Source organism: Mobula birostris, chromosome 10 (assembly GCF_030028105.1).
Source record: "Mobula birostris isolate sMobBir1 chromosome 10, sMobBir1.hap1, whole genome shotgun sequence".
In the NCBI taxonomy this organism is placed as follows: Eukaryota; Metazoa; Chordata; class Chondrichthyes; order Myliobatiformes; family Myliobatidae; genus Mobula; species Mobula birostris.
This window is the reverse complement of record NC_092379.1, coordinates 130,068,847-130,085,144: the sequence shown is the minus strand read 5'-3', so window position 1 is coordinate 130,085,144 and position 16,298 is coordinate 130,068,847. Positions and strand designations below refer to the sequence as shown.

The following is a 16,298-nucleotide window of genomic DNA, read 5'->3' as shown; positions in this document are numbered from 1 at the left end:
TAGCACATAGTACCCTGTGATTCAATTTCTTGAGGCATTAACTGAAAAAATAGAAGTTATGAAAATCTATAAATCTATAAAGACTGACAAACAGCCAATGAGCAAGCAAACAAGACAAATTGTGCAAACAAAAAAAAGTACTGAGAACATGAAGCAACACACATAAAAGTTGCTGGTGAACGCAGCAGGCCAGGCAGCATCTCTAGGAAGAGGTATAGTCGACGTTTCCGGCTGAAACCCTTCGTCAGGACTAACTGAAAGAAGAGCGAGTAAGAGATTTGAAGGCTCTTCAAATCTTGAAAGCAAAGGGATTTGAAAGAGATTTACTAGCTCTCCTTTCAGTTGAGGTGAGTGAAGTTATCCACGCTGGATCAGGAACCAGGTGGTTGTAGGTTCCTGGACCTGGCAGTGTGGTCCTGAGGCTCCTGTACCTCCTGCCCGCTAACAGCAGTGAGAAGAGAGCATGGCCATGGACGGTGTGAGTCCTTGGTGATGGGTGCTGCTTTCTTGTAGTAGCTCTCCTTGTAGATGTGCTCATCGGGTGGAGAGCTTTGGTTGTGATGGACTGGGCTGTATCTACCATGTTCTGTAGACTCTTCTGTTTCTGGGCGTTGGTGTTCCCATACCAGGCTGTGATGCAACCAGTCCCAATACTCTTCACTGTGCACCTACAGAATTTTGCCAATAGTGTGCTGAATCTATGCAAATTTTTAAGCTACTCTGCATCCAAATACATTATTGGTTTGATTTCTTTCTCTCGAATCTTCATGTTCAGTCTATCCTATCCCACCTTTTCCCATCAACAATCATGTCACTTCTTAATTCTTCCTTGCAGCTACTTTGCTCCCCTTTTCAATTGTCCGGCCACAAGCCTGGCTTTGGATAAACCCATTTTCCCCACTCCACTGAGTCCTGCTGAAGAGTCTCGGCCTGAAACGTCGACTGTACTTAGAGGCTACCTGGCCTGCTGAGATCCTCCAGCATTTTGTGTGTAATGCTTCCCACCCCGTTTCTGCATCTCTCAGCCTCTACGGAAGAGCTGTTCACATTACCCTTCACTCCCTGCGAGCAGCAACGTAGCTGCCTCACTGGTCCCTGTCATCATTCTTCCCATTCAGAAACCACTGCCCACCTCCGCTGCGCCACACTGAACGTGGAGCCGCGAAAGGAGGGACTGAGCAGCCAAAGGACTCAAACACCAACCACAGTCACCACTTACTCTTGCGCACGCTGCAGTGGAATACATAGATCCCAGATCAGCCTCTACAACCTCTTGAGAACCCACCAACAGACCACTCTTGAGGAGAACATCATACTCTTCTCACGTCGAGTACGATGAGGTAGTCGACGACTACCTTCCACTTCCGATTACCTCACTAGATCGACAGGACTATCACTGCCACTCTTCATACCTCTTTCTGCCACATGCTAACGGGATCACAAGGTGACCTAGCACCATAAGTTGTCAAATATGCGTGTGTGGATCAAAGAGTCAGATGGGAGGGCTTTGCCTTCGCAGGTAAAGCCCTCTCCATTGGACACATCTACAAGGAGCAGCATTCATCATCAAGGACCCCACCATCCAGGCCATGCTCTCTTCTCACTGCTGCCATCGAGAAGGAGGTACAGGAGCGCTTGGGTCCCACACCACCAGGATCGGGAACAGCTATTACCCTTCAGCCATCAAGCTCCTGAACCAGCGTGGATAACTTCACTCCCGTCAACGCTAAACTGATTGCACAACCTACAGGCTCAATTTCAAGGACACTGCAACTCATACTCTCAGAAATTAATTATTTACTTATTTATTTATTGTTATTATTGCTTCTGCACAGTTCATCATTTACACATTGGTTGTTTGTCAGACTTCTGTTTCTCTTTGATTGTTCTACTGTGAGTGCCTGAAAGAAAATGAATCTCAGGGCAGTACACAGTGACACATACATGTTGATAATAAATTTACTTTGACTTTGGATTGTGGTGAACAGAGGAGCTTCTAGGGAACTGGACGTGTCTTGAAATATTTTGGGGGTACGTGACAGCACAGCAGTTAATTAACGCTATTTACGGTGCCAGTAACCTGGGTTCAATTCCGCCACAGTCCTGTGAGAAGTTTGTACGTTCTCCTTGTGACCATGTGTGTTTCTTCCAGGTCTGCCCATCTCCTTCCACATTCCATAACGTACGTGTTAGTAGGTTTGTTGGTCACATGGGTGTAATTGTGTGGGGCAGGCCTGTTGGACCAAAAGGACTTGATATTGTGCTGTCTTTCTAAATCATTAAAATAATAATTTCCTGGGAAGTATGGAGCAGGAGATGGGGTTGGAAGGTGGGTTCTGAAGTTGTGGATATCAAATCATGGAATTGTTTTTCTGTCAATCAGAGTAAAAGAGTAGAGGGGAGGTGACAGTATCAATGAAGCATCTACAAATAGAAAGTTGAATGTGGATAGGGAAAGGTCAGGGAGAGGGAGAGGTCAAAGATAAATTCAAGGACAGTACTTATTATTTACCGCAACACAAAAAAAACTTAGAGGAACTCAGTGGATCAATCAGCAGCTATGGAGGGAAATGGACAGAAAATATTTCGGTTGATGCTCTTCATTCTAGACCAGGGGTTCCCAACCCGTGGTCCATGGACCCCTTGCTTAATGGTATTGGTCCGTGGCATAAAAAAGGTTGCCAACCCCTGATTTAGACTGTCCAGGTCGTGACCCAAAACATTGACTGTCCATTTCCCTCATTAGATGTTGCCTGACCAGATGTGTGCCTTCAGCTTTTTGTGTGTTGATCCAGATTGCATCTGCAGTCTCTTGTGCCTCCGTTCCTTTGTGCTCCTGAGGTGAATTGTTTGCTAACTCAGCAGGTAGCTGGGAGTTGCCCACATTCAGGGGACTGTACTCACATCTGGACTGGGCTGGATAAGGATGACAGACGTCTATCCATGTCAGCGTTTTCGGTATCGGGGAGGTGACGGTTACTGCATTGGTTTGTGTCAGTAGCTGTGGAAGCAAAAGTGGTAGCAGGAGGACAAAGCTGCACACAGTTAAGAAATGACCAGATCTGCATGCAATGATCAGCCTGGAGTCTCCCTTCCTCACTATCTGCCTTCACACCATTCTTTTCACTGATAGCAGGGTCCTCATGGAAGACAATCATCTCCACCGCTTTGTGTGCCAAAAAACATACCAGGAAATAAATAGAAATCAAAGCTGTCTGGATACTTGATGGTGAATGCCCAGGTTTGCTGCGTGGGAACCGCAGGAAAGAACAAGCACAGCTGTACAAAATGATCGCAACCCTCAGTAATATTGCCGAGCCAGTACTGGAAAACATACCTCTGCATTATAATCGTCGGAAGGGTATGGAGTTCCACTGGAATAATACTGGCATCTCCCGGCATGGAAAGGTCTGATGTCCTGCAGTGGAAGACAGCATTACCATGTCAAACTTTGAAGCACATCTCTGCACTTAAAACATACATAATAACTGACTCCATTTTTTTAAAAACAAATTAAATTTAAATATTCCACTGAACCTTGTGGTGTGTCACATCTATGCCAGGCCACAAGAGATTTCGCTCTCAAGCCAACCGTATGCAGTTGGGAGAAGTGCCCAGAACTCTGGAGCACTTATGGTTTGTGCACGTACAGAAGATCAGTACAGAATCTCTTTAATCGGGGGGGGGGGGGGGTGAATCGGTGGAATTCGTTGCCACAAAAGGCTGTGGAGGCCAAGTCACTGGGTATATTTAAAGCAGAGGTTGATAGGTGTGTGAATTGTAAGGGCGTCAATGGTTACAGAGAGAAGGCAGGAGAAAGGGGTTGCGAGAAACAATAAAGCAGCCAAGTTGCAATGGTATAGTAGACTTGATGGGCCAAATGGTCTAATTCTGCTCCTATATCTTATGGTCAGACCTGAGATTTCCTCTGTGCATTGACAGGCAGGAAGGAGAAATACATCAACATTGAGACTACTCTTATAGATGGATGTGTGTGATGCATCTGTTGGAAGCATAAAAGTTGTTTTACTTTCCCTTTTCATTGAGACTGCAATTACACAGCATATAAACATTCTGGATGTCGGGGTGGAGATACGTCTCTGCCAAAGCAGGTGTAAGGTGCTCCTTCCCTCTGCTAATCTGCAGGTCACCCTTGGACAAGGTGTAGCACCTGCTTAGCCACCACCCCCACCAACGGATCAGGGTCACATGAAACCATGGGTGCAGGTGGTGGATGGTCGTATGAGCAGCTGGTGCATATCACAAGTCCTGGTTATGCGACCACTGATGCCAGGCAAATGATCTCTGAAGAGTATTGGTAATGGCTGGGGTCACCCAACTTGTAAAGACACTGCCCAGAGGAAGGCAATGGCAAACCACTTCTGAGAAAAATTTGCCGAGAACAGTCATAGTCAGAAGACCACGATCGCCTACGTCATACGACACAGCACGTACTGATGATAAACATTCAAAATGGCAAAGGTTTGGCAAGTTGGCGAGTACACCAAGTAACATTCTATAACTTTTACCTATGGTCACAACTGAACTGCAAGAACACTATTTAGCTATTGATCCAGTGTCAAGAGGCTACAAATCATCTGCTGTATTCACTGTTCCCTCTCAGCTGCGTGGGTGCGCGACTTGAAATGTTGCTACACACATACCCTTTGTTGCCACGCAGCTGGAATTGGACACAGCTAGAAAAAGTTTATGAAACTTGAAAGATTTTCTTTGTTATACTCTTTCATTATACCCTTCAATTAATATATAATATCAAAAGTGTGTGATTCTTCAATTTTCATTCTAAGTATTCATAGTATGCATATTACAAAAAAGACTTTTAAAGAGCTGCGCAGTTTTCAAACCATTAAAAATTTCCTGCTCAGGGCAATGGTTAGTTCACACAGCTCTAAAAAAAAACTTAGAGGGAATGTTGGCTTTATTTCAAGGTACAATTATTAACAAAGTATGTATGCAGTATACAACTCTGAGATTCACCTTCTCCAGACAGCCACGAAACAAAGAAAACCAAGGAAGCCATTCAAAGAAAAACATCAACCTCCCACGTATGAAAACAATCAGATCAGCCAAATGGCAACAAGAACATCAAACCACCCCCTACGTGCAAAAATATTTGCGATCAAAAATTTTTTTATGGGTGACAGGAGTTTCTAATTTAGTTACCAAAGGTAATTAATAAAATTGATCAATTGATCAATGATCCCCTTTTAGGAAAAGTGATACCTATATTAGTATAAATAATAAAGGCATCTGTTAGTCTTACGAGACCATGGATCTGTGCCTAGAAAGTCTTCACTCTCCAGGGCACAGGCCTGGGTAAGGTTGTATGGAAGACCAGCAGTTGCCCATGCTGCAAGTCTCCCCTCTCCACGACACCGATGTTGTCTAAGAGAAGGGCATTAGGCTTGGCACCAGTGTCATCGCAGAGCACTGTGTGGTTAAGTATCTTGCTCAAGGACACAACACGCTGCCTCAGCTGAGGCTCAAACTCACGACCCTCAGGTCACTAGTCAAATGCCTTAACCACTTGGCCACGTGCCCACATTAGTTGCCCATATTAGTATATATTAGCAAATATATGCAAGGTATTTGTGTATTTATTCATGTTTTATTCTTACTTTAATTTTATATAATTCTTTATAATTGTTGAATATTGTTTTTTGCTGCCGGTCGCATCAACACAGCCCAGGAAATTCCTCACACATGTAAATATATACGTTAAATGATACTTAATTTTGATTCTTGAAACTAGGAATTCTACTCGAACAATAAGAAGCACAGCAGACTGCCTAAACAAAAAATTGAGAAGTTCGGAATGAAACATGCTTCAAAATCCCACAGAAAATAAACCAGCTGCTTGAAAGCTTGGATCTCCTTTGGGTTTTCAGAGTTATTTATCTTACAAGTTTACAGGCAGATAGAAAAACTACCATTTTCTCATGTTTGCACCAGTTTTTGAGCGATCTGGCATGTTGAATTTGCTGACACGATCTGCTTGCTATTTATAGCTGTTATCTAGTTAAGCCCATTACCCATACTGGGGCAAAGGCCGCAGACAGCAGCTCACCAGAGTCCCCTGACCTGGGTCAGTCTTTCAAGTTGACCCCGGATATAACCCACCTTCAAAGTTCCTTCCTCTCCCAGGGATGATGTCCTTGGAGCTTCTGTTGCTGTGTCTATAGCTCTAGTTTTTAAGGGATGGGTTTGCTAGCCCTATGTCCAAATCTCCTCCTTTCACAGCCGGGTTTGTTAATTATAGGTCAGTATTTATAATTCCTATTTTTCCAACCTTGCAATCCCTTGTTAGCATGCCATGTGTATAGCTATTGTTGTATTACACGCCTGGTAGAAATATCTACGGTAGTGTAGAGAGGGAAGCATAGTAGTTAGCGTAATGTTCTTACACCACCAGTAACCCAGGTTCAATTTCCACCGCTGTCTGTAAGGAGTTTGTACGTTCTCCCTGTGACCGTGTGGGTTTCCTCTGGGTGCTGCTGTTTCCTCCCACAGTCCAACGAGTTAGGAGGTTAATTGAACAGATGGCTGCATCTGGGTGATGTGGGCTTGTTGGGCTGGAAGGGCCTGTTACTTGCTGTACCTTTGAAAATAAAATTTTACAAATGAAGAAGCATGTAGACAGAAATGCGGACATATGACGGGAATGGAGGGGTATGGATCATGTGTAGGCAGATGGGTTAAACAGATTAGATCAGATCAGATTATGAGGACACGCAGTCCTCTTTTATTGTCATTTAGTAATGTATGCATTAAGAAATGATACAATGTTCCTCCAGTATGATAGCACAGAAACACAGGACAGACCAAGACTGAAAAACAGACAAAAAACACATAATTATAACATATGGTTACAACAGTGCAAGCAATACCGTAACTTGATGAAGAACAGACCATGGACACGATCAAAAAAAGTCTCAAAGTCTCTTGAAAGTCCCATCATCTCACGCAGATGGGAGAAGGAAGAAAAACTCTCCCTGCCATGAGCTTCCAGTGCCGCAAACTTGCCGATGCAGCGCCCTGGAAGCACCCGACCACAATCCAACTCTGAGTCCGTCCAAAAACTTCAAGCCTCTGACCAGCCCTCCGACACCGAGCACCATCTCTGCCGAGGGCTTCGACCCCAGCCCCGGCTGCCAGCGACAGGCAAAGCTGAGGATTTGGGGCCTTCCCCTCCGGAGATTCTCCATCGCACAGCAGCAGCAGCAATGAGCCGGGCATTTCAGATGTTCCTCCGTGCTTCTCATGTCTGTCTCCATCAAATCAGGATTGTGCACGGCACCCTACTTACAAATACGATATCATTCACCAGAGAGGCTGCGCACGCTGCGTCGTGCCACCATCTCATCCCTCAATTTAATTTAATTTGGCATCGTGATCAGCACAGACATGATGGGCAGGAGGGCCTGGTCTGTGCTGTACGGTTCTGCATTTTATGATCCACTTTCAGAGACAAACTCTCCAACAGCATCAGTACATCGATTCCAGACAGAATGCTAATTTAGTGTGATTTAGGACTGTAGAGTACTGTACAGGAGTCTTAGGCACATATACATAGCTCTGGTGCCTAAGACTTTTACGCTATACTGCATATTATGTCTTCTCAGTTACCAAATAATACTTAATACTACTGAGCTAATACAAAGCTAAGTACACTTATTTCTGTTTCTCAACCATCTTCCTATCTTAACCACCATACAGTACTGTGCAAAAGTCTGCGGCACCCTAACTATGTAGCCTAAGACTTTTGCACAGTACTGTATTAAAATTGAGTAGTTTAACATTGGTTCCTCAGTTCAATCCAATTTAGGGTCATGAACTTAAGATTGAAGGAAGGCTATTCAGTGGTGTCAGGAGGGATTTCTTCGCAAGTCTCACTCTCTCTCAAAATGAGATGCCGGAGTGTTAATTGAAAATTATTTGTGAGAAAGAGGTGTTAAGGATTATAGAACCTCGGCAGGTAAATTATACAAACATCAGCTACATTCTAATTGAATGACAGTTCTGATTCAAGGGTCTGGCAGGTAGACAGCTGTTCCTAAACCCACTGAACCAATCACTGATCACCCCACTACCTTTTCAGATAATATTGCAAGACTTTGGGCATTGTAACGGTTAGTGTAACGCTCGACAATGGCAATGATCACCGATTGGAGTTCAATTCCTGCCCATCTGTCAGGAGTTTGAACACTCCCCCCGTGACCCCATGGGTTTCATCCGGGTCTTCTGGTTTCCTTCTACATTCCAAAGACATATGGGTTAGTGCTACACTGACAAAACGCTGGAAGAACTCAGCAGGCCAGGCAGCATCTATGGAAAACAGTACAGTCAACTTTTCGGGCCGAGACCCTTCGGCAGGACTGGAGGAAAAAAGATGACGAGTAGTATTTCCATTCCAATATGTTGATCCATGGCCTCCTCTCTATTGTGAAGAAATCACACTCAGGTTGGAGGAACAACACCTTATATTCCATTTGGGTAGCCTCCAACCTAATGGCATGAACGTTGATTTCTCGAACTTCTGATATTGCCCCCCACCCTTCACCATTTCCCATCCCCTTTTCCCTCTCTCACCTTATTTCTTTCCACTGGTGCTCCTCCCCCTTTCCTTTCTTCCATGGCCTTCTGCCGTCTTCTATCAGACACTCCCTTCTCCAGCCCTGTATCTCTTTCACCCATCAACTTCCCAGCTCTTTAATTCACCCCTCCTCCTCCCAGTTTCACCTATCACCTTGTGTTTCTCCCTCCCCTCCCACCACCTTTTAACTCTACTCCTCAACCTTCTTTTCTCCAGTCCTGCTGAAGGCTGTCGGCCCGAAACGTCAACCGTACTCATTTCCATAGGTGCTGTCTGACCTGCTGAGTTCCTCCATCATTTTGTGCGTGTTGCTTGGATTTCCTCTTGTTTGTGATTGGGTTAGTGTCAGTAAGTTGTGGGGATGATATATTGGCGCCAGAAGCACGGCAGCACTTCCTCAGACTGTATTGGTCTTTGCACAAAGGATGCATTTTACTGTACGTTATGTCTCGTTGTACATGTGACGAATAAAGCTAATCTTTAATCTTAATCTTAAAATAGAACAACTGTCAATTGAGTCAGGGCTGAAAACATTCGAGGTACGGATGAGAAAAGTGCCAGTAAATCAACTAGCAATGTATTTTCAAACATGTGTCGCTCAGAATGAAATGCAGTTGCAGGAGAGCAGCATCCATCATCAGAGACTGCCACCACCCAGGTCATGCTCTCTTCTCGCTGCTGCCATCAGGAGGAAGGTACACAGGAGCTTCAAGACTCACAGTTAACCATCAGGCTCTTGAACTAAAGAGGATAACTTTTCTGTCTCTCTTTTCCCTTTTCAACATGGACGGGCTTCTGTCGAAGACCCTTACCTAGAGGCTACACTCAAACTTTGGTTCTTTGTGGCAGTGCGACCCATTCCCGGGGCTCATCGACTGGCCATTTTTCAATATCCCAAGGGTGCGGCCCAGAAGACAAGCACACGTTTGGGGTTCTGAGGCTTTGTGGCCCTGAGGTCGGGTCGATTTTACGCTGGTGCCACCGAATGAAGCGTCGTGGGAGAAAACGAAACATCGGGAACATCAGATCAGCGGTCGGGGGGCTCTGTACTCGGCGAATCGCACACTCTCTCTTTCCCTCGTTGGTGGAGGAGAGTTCATTGCTAATTCTTGAGTCGGAGAACTCAGAAAAAAAAGCAACATGGCAGACTTTTAACACCATAATCAATGAGTTATTTGTCTTTGTTTGTCTCCCCTCTTGTTCTAAAAGGGGATACCTCTCTGCCCCTTTATTAGGGAGAGAGAGAGCCTGTGGTACGTCATATTGTTGTGTGTATGATTATTTTATGTTGTTCTGCAGATCATGTTCTTTCTTGGGGATTTTGTTATTGTTTGGTGGGTGGAGGGTGCTGATGGTTTATTTTGCTGAAGTGGGGAAGGAGAGAGTGCTGCTTGTGTGTTGGAGAGGGGAGCAGGGGGTAGCTTTTGGTTTCTGATGGGTTTACTGTCACTCATTCTCTGGGGCACTGTTTTTGTGGATGTCTGCAAAGAACAAGAATTTCAGGTTGTATATTGCATATATTCCCTGATATTAAAGGAACTATTGAACTTCACTCTCTTTCAGTTTAAACCATTTCAAAAAGGGTTGATAGCTATAATCTATAAACGGTTATTGAGTTTACGAATGATATCTAACGATAAAATTAAACACGCTTGGGAACTGGAACTTCAAGAATCATTTTCAGATAATCAATGGAGTAAAATTTTTCATTTGGTTAATAACTCATCTACTTGTGCCCGTCATTTCTTGATACAGTTCAAGGTAGTGCACCAGGCCCATACGTCAAAGGATAAACTAGAGCGTATTTTCTCCAATATTAATCCTATTTGTGACAGATGTAATACTGAGCTGGCCACTTTAACTCATATGTATTGGTCTTGTATAAAGCTAGATAACTTTTGTACAGATGTTTTTAAAACATTATCAAGAGTTTTGGATTTGGATCTACAACCTCACCTGCTTACGGCAATTTTTGGGATTATCCCATCAGAAGCAGGAAATATTCCTGTTTCCACTCAACGTATGATAGCCTTTTCGACCTTACTGGATAGGAGAGCCATTTTACTGAAGTGGAAGGATTCTAATCCACCTACGGTGTTTTATTGGCTCTCCTGCATCATGCCCTGTTTAAGTTTAGAGAAGATAAGAAGTCGGACATTTGATACATCCTTTAAATTTGAACAAATATGGCAACCTTTTATCCAATATTTTCACTTAATTTGATTTATTCCTCTTTCAAGTTTTTTTTTCGAGGTTTTAGATTTGATCAGAAAGTTTTACTCTCCTCTTTTTTTTGGTCGTATCCTCAAAAGGGACTGTCCAGTCCCTTTTTTTTTGTTTGTTTTGTTTGTTGTTTTTTATATATAGTGTAGTGGGGTTTTTTTTTCCCTCTCTATTTAAAACCAATTTTTTTTCTTTCTCCTTTTAACTGGTAAGAGGAGAATATTTTATACTAGTTTAACAATATCTATGATTTTGACAGTGTCTATTTTAATTTTGGTTACTGATTTATATATTTGAACTGATTGTATTTGATTGTATCTATGTGGTTTTTTAAAAATCAATAAAAAGATTAATAAAGAAAGATGAACTTCACTCAACTTCACTTGCTCCATCATTGAAATTTCCCACAACCTATGGACTCACTTCCAAGGACTCTTCATCTCCTGTTCTCTATATTTATTGCTAATTTGTTATTATTATTATTTCCTTCTTTTTGCACTTGCATAGTTCATTGTCTTTTGCAGACTGGATGAAAGCCCAGGTTGGCATGGTCTTTCATTGATTCCATTTTAGTTATTATTCTATTTTGGATTTATTGAGTACGCCCGCAAGGAAATTATGACATACAGTGTATGTTACTTTGAAAATAATTGACTTTGAACTTTGAATCAAACAGAAAATGTGAATATATGAAAGCTGGAAGCAATGTACGTTCTGCATGATAATAAATATATGGCTTGTTATTTAAAACAGTAGAGTGCACGGGTAAATGATCGCCCCAGTCAGAGCAGAGGCTAACAAACGTGTTACCAGTGCACAAATCTGCCAGCTGCCTCATCACAGGGTTAGGAAACAGATGCACAGAATGTCAGAGAATTGTAGCATTACACACCGATCTGCCCGACTGGTATTTATACCTTCTCCCACTTTGCATTCATTCATCTCAAAATAATAGAGCTTACAATATTAAACCCAACATGTATTACATGTAAATGGAAATGTTTAAAACTTTAGCTGGAGAATTTAATGTTATACATCCAAGCTTAATTTCGTAGTTTTATCAAACATTAATCCAATTCTGGAGTAACTGTACCAACAATTTTCTATACCTTTCCCTCTTTACATAAGAAACATCACTACCCAAGACTTCTCCAGAAATTCCTTTATTAATTTATTCAGTTTTTAACAAGCTCTGTCCAGGTGGGCCCTCAAATTTCTCAGCAACGGCTGATCTTCTGATGAACAAAAGAAAAAGGCACTCACGTCTATAAAAAGTCACCCAAATGTTTTCAGGTTTAGGGCCAGTCTTGATTCAGCAGTACTGATAGTGATATCTAATTTTATTTCGACACTTAGTATGGTAACAAGCTCTTCCAACCCAATTACACCCATGTAACCATTAACACATTGGCTTCTCATAGTTCAATGCACCAAAATGCTGCAATATCAACACAATTGAACCAAGACACTGAAGCTCATTCCAGTAATACTATATTTCATCTTTCATCAGAACCACTCCCAGTAATGATGAAGAGCAATCGGCCTGAAATGTAACTCTGTCTCTCTCCATAGATGCTGCCCGACATGTTGAGTATTGATAGCTTTTCCGTTTGTATTTGAGTGGGAGGAGAAGATGGCGGCGCAACGCAGCTCGCAGCGGCCACTCCAGTGGTGATGTCTGATATCTGTCAAGTAGGGTGCCATGCACAATCCTGATTTGATGGAGACGGATGTGAGAGCATGGAGGAACATCTGGTGAAACTTCTGAAATGCCTGCTTTGCTGCCGCTGCTACTGTGTGGTTCAGAATCTCTGAGTCCTCGGCTTTGCTTGTTGCTTGGCGGCCGGGGCGGGATCGAAGTGCTCGGCAGAGATGGTGCTCGGTGCTTGGTGTCGGAGGGCTGGTCGGAGGCTCGAAGTTTTCGGACGGACTCAGAGTCCGCTGCGGTCGGGTGCTTCCAATAGTGCGGCATCGGCAAGTTTGCGGCGCTTGGAGGTTCACGGCAGGGAGAGTTTCTCCCTTCTACCGTCTGCGTGAGATGATGAGGCTATCGGAACTTTGAGACTTCTTTTTACCGTGCCCATGGTCTGCTCTTTATCAAATTATGGTATTGCTTTGCACTGTTGTAACTATATGTTATAATTATGTGGTTTTGTCAGTTTTAGTCTTGGTTTGTCTTGTATTTCTGTGATACCTTTCCGGAGGAACATTGTATCATTTTTTAATGCATGCATTTCTAAATGACAATAGACGAGGACTGAGTGTCCTCATAATCTAACTTAAATTCTCAAGTACAGTCTGTTGTTAGCAAGGATTGTTAGAAAAGATGGGGAGAGAAAAGGAAAGCAAAATGAGCAAAATATGAATAACTATTGTTTGAGGGGAATTGGATCATGCACTCATTGACTGGGATATGAACAGAGGAAACAGAGAAATCAAAATCATAATCCTAGGGAAGGCACAGTGGTGTAGTGGTTTAGAGTACCTTTAGAGTACCAGTGATTGGGTTCAATGTCTGTAAGGGGTTTATACTTTTTCCCCGTGACCACAAGGGTTTCCTCCCACACATACCAGTTAGTAGGGGTTAATTGTAAATTGTCCTGTGATTAGGCTAGGGTTAAATTGGGGATTGCTGGGGGTGGGGCTTGAAGGGCCTGAAGGACCTGCTCCACACTGTATCTCCATAAAATAAAATGAATCAGTTTGTAACTTGCTTTCTTCAAGCAATATATTCGAACATCTCTGGGAAAAAGTAGTGATTGACCTGGTTCTGGGTAACAAAACCTATTTGAGAATCCCTTTTCCAATATCAGCGTGCCTTAATGCATTTAACAGCCAATAACAAACTTCTGAAGTATAGATGGTTTTAATGTAGGGACATGAAAAGCCAATTTCCAGACAACTGTTACATACCTTATGGATATCTTGTGACTGTCTTGTGAGGATGATGTAATGGTCTTGCGGAGGTCACATGATGTAATTTTCCCGCCGATGTGAGGTCACATGATGACCTGTTCTCACCGGGTATATAAGTGTAGACCCCTGGTGATGCAGTTAGTTTTTTCCAGTTAGAATGTCAGCCAGATACTCCGCCTCGCTGCTTATTAATCTCATGACGCAGTATAGTTTTAAAACGGAGTTTTACGTTCTATTGTAAGGTACAAAAGTGCTGGGCCGGCAATTTAACCAATAGCTGCCAGATTTGTTGACGTATCTTTTCAGTAGTATTGGAGAGTGAAGACGGGAACCTGAAGGAGTCGTTCGACGGTTGAAAGGATCAACCATTATTGAATTCGTTCAAGAAAGAGTGATCTGCATGAGATAGCCTCTGCTAAAAAGGTTGTGCGGTATCTAGTATCCAGAGAGAAAGGTCAGTGCCTTTACACCGTTTTACTTCCGTCGTCGTGAGTCCTGTGGACAAGGCAGGTTCCGGCTTGGATTGGCAGTGACGTCATGTCTTCGAGGAGTTCTTTGCATCAGGAAAGTCTCTCCTAATTGACTGTATAAATCTCTTGGACTTTTGAATTTACCATTCTAAGAACTGTTTTTGAATTCACCACTTTAAGACTGTTTTTGCATTTACCGCTTTAAGAACTAGCACTGAGTGGCAGTTTGTTAAATGGCTGCACAGCAGTTTACTTCCGGTTAAGAATTTTGTTTGTTTTTTTTATATATTGAGCAGAGTTTAATAAATGTTTGATTGTTTTTATAAAACCTGACTCAATTCTACATTCATTGTTGCTGATCACATGACACAACTAATGAAAAAATCATAACTAGATCACCTGCTATAGTGATCTTGTGGTGGAATATGAATTCAGGCTGGTGTATCTAAGTCCAGCTGAACTGCTGTTGGTTAATAAACTCATCTACCCCTCCAGTCAACATTTTAATAATTGATCCTCCTGCGACTGTTGTTTTATCGTAAATATCTTGTATAACAGATATAAGCAGATCAACAATCATTGGGCGATGTGTATGAAAAGACATACCATATAGGAAGCCATAGAGGTAAACAAGTACAGATCAGATGATTCCTTTGACTGAGATTAGTTTAAGTAAAATAACAAAAATCATGAGTCTACATAATAGATGTATGAAAACAGTTTTGTTTGCCTTGAGAAAGAGCTCTATGCAGTATACAAGGACAAAATATAATGAGAGAAACAGAGAAAGAGAGAGAGGGGTCAGAATGAGAAGGTAACAGGAAGAGAGGGAGGGAGGGAAGGAGAAAGAGTGAGAGAGAGAGAGAGCGACAGTGAGGGAGGGAGGGAGAGACGGAATGAGAGAGTGACAGCAGGAGAAGGAGGGTGAGGAAGAGAGGGAGAGGGAGAGAGAAAGGGAGAGGGGTGGAGAGAGGGAGAGAGGGAGGGGCGGGGTGGAGAGAGGGGGAGGTGGGGAGAGAGGGACAGAGAGACACTAAAGTTACCAATGCACAAAACTGAGAACTTTTTCATCCAGTCACTTGGCAGGAATGTTGCCACATGGTTCTTGGAGTCAGGCTGCTTCATAAAACATGCAAATCCTAAAGTATATGAGAAACTGATTTATCCAAGTTGTTCTGTCACTGTGTGTTAGTATTCTTAAGAACCAAGTGTTTAAAAGGCACCATATTGTGAAATCACTTAATACGTTGGGTTGTATGAGAACAGACAAAGCTAATTAACATCGAATCTCTTTGGCAAAAGAGCATCAATAGAAAAATTATACTCACAATATGTCTGGCAGCAAATACACCATCAACAATGGCACAACAGAAAGACGCCACTACACCAAAACTGATGAACACGATCGATGCCACCAGCTGAAGAAACAGAACACACATTCAATGCTAAAATACAGGCAGAGCAGAGAATACACTCGCCAAAATTAACTTCCGATTTTTACCTTTATCTTGAGAGACACATGATGAAATGGGTTGACGATATAATTCAAAAGATGCTTGAAAAGACCAATGTTAACCGGGTGTTAGTTAATCCAGAGGGGTACATAGTATGCCAGTACAAGGACATATTAAGCAAGGCAGTCCCAATGAAGGGTCTTGGCCTGAAACATCGACTGTTCATTTCCCTCCAAAGATGCTGCATGACCTGCTGAATTCCTTCAACAGATCGTGTGTGTTGCTAAGAGCAAAGATATGACTGGCAGACTGTTCGAGATGGAACATGCATTTCACTGTAAGCACGTTTATGGGCACAGAAGGACAAAACACAGGTGAGATTTTTATTTCATGTATGTTTTACATGTGGGGCCATCAAACTGGTGAATCCTCCCTAGTTTCCTTGGCTGTGTAAGTCTGGGGAAGACACACTCCCGTCCCGCCAAACCCGTGAGATTGAGACGGCTCTCCCACCCAAACCCCGGTTTGTGTGGACGCTGTGTAATTTGCTACCCTGTTACAACTCAGTGCCAAGAAATAACAGCCAGCAGACTGCATACAACTAAAGGAATTATATTTATG

General features: G+C 42.9%; 1 protein-coding gene across 4 annotated transcripts in view; it reads right to left on the bottom strand.

The window, feature by feature from the left end:
• Positions 1 to 16,298, bottom strand: part of tmem255a (transmembrane protein 255A) — a 105,584-nt gene that overhangs the window by 36,360 nt on the left and 52,926 nt on the right. For all 4 annotated transcript variants that reach the window (XR_011887588.1, XM_072270965.1, XM_072270962.1 and 1 more), the window contains 2 exons: positions 15,552 to 15,641; positions 3,338 to 3,418 (listed from right to left, as the gene is read on the bottom strand). Coding sequence is in view for 3 of the 4 variants with exons in the window: in XM_072270965.1 (XP_072127066.1) it covers positions 3,338 to 3,418; positions 15,552 to 15,641 (171 nt within the window). In the remaining variant the exon portion in view is untranslated. The remainder of the gene's footprint in view (positions 1 to 3,337; positions 3,419 to 15,551; positions 15,642 to 16,298) is intronic.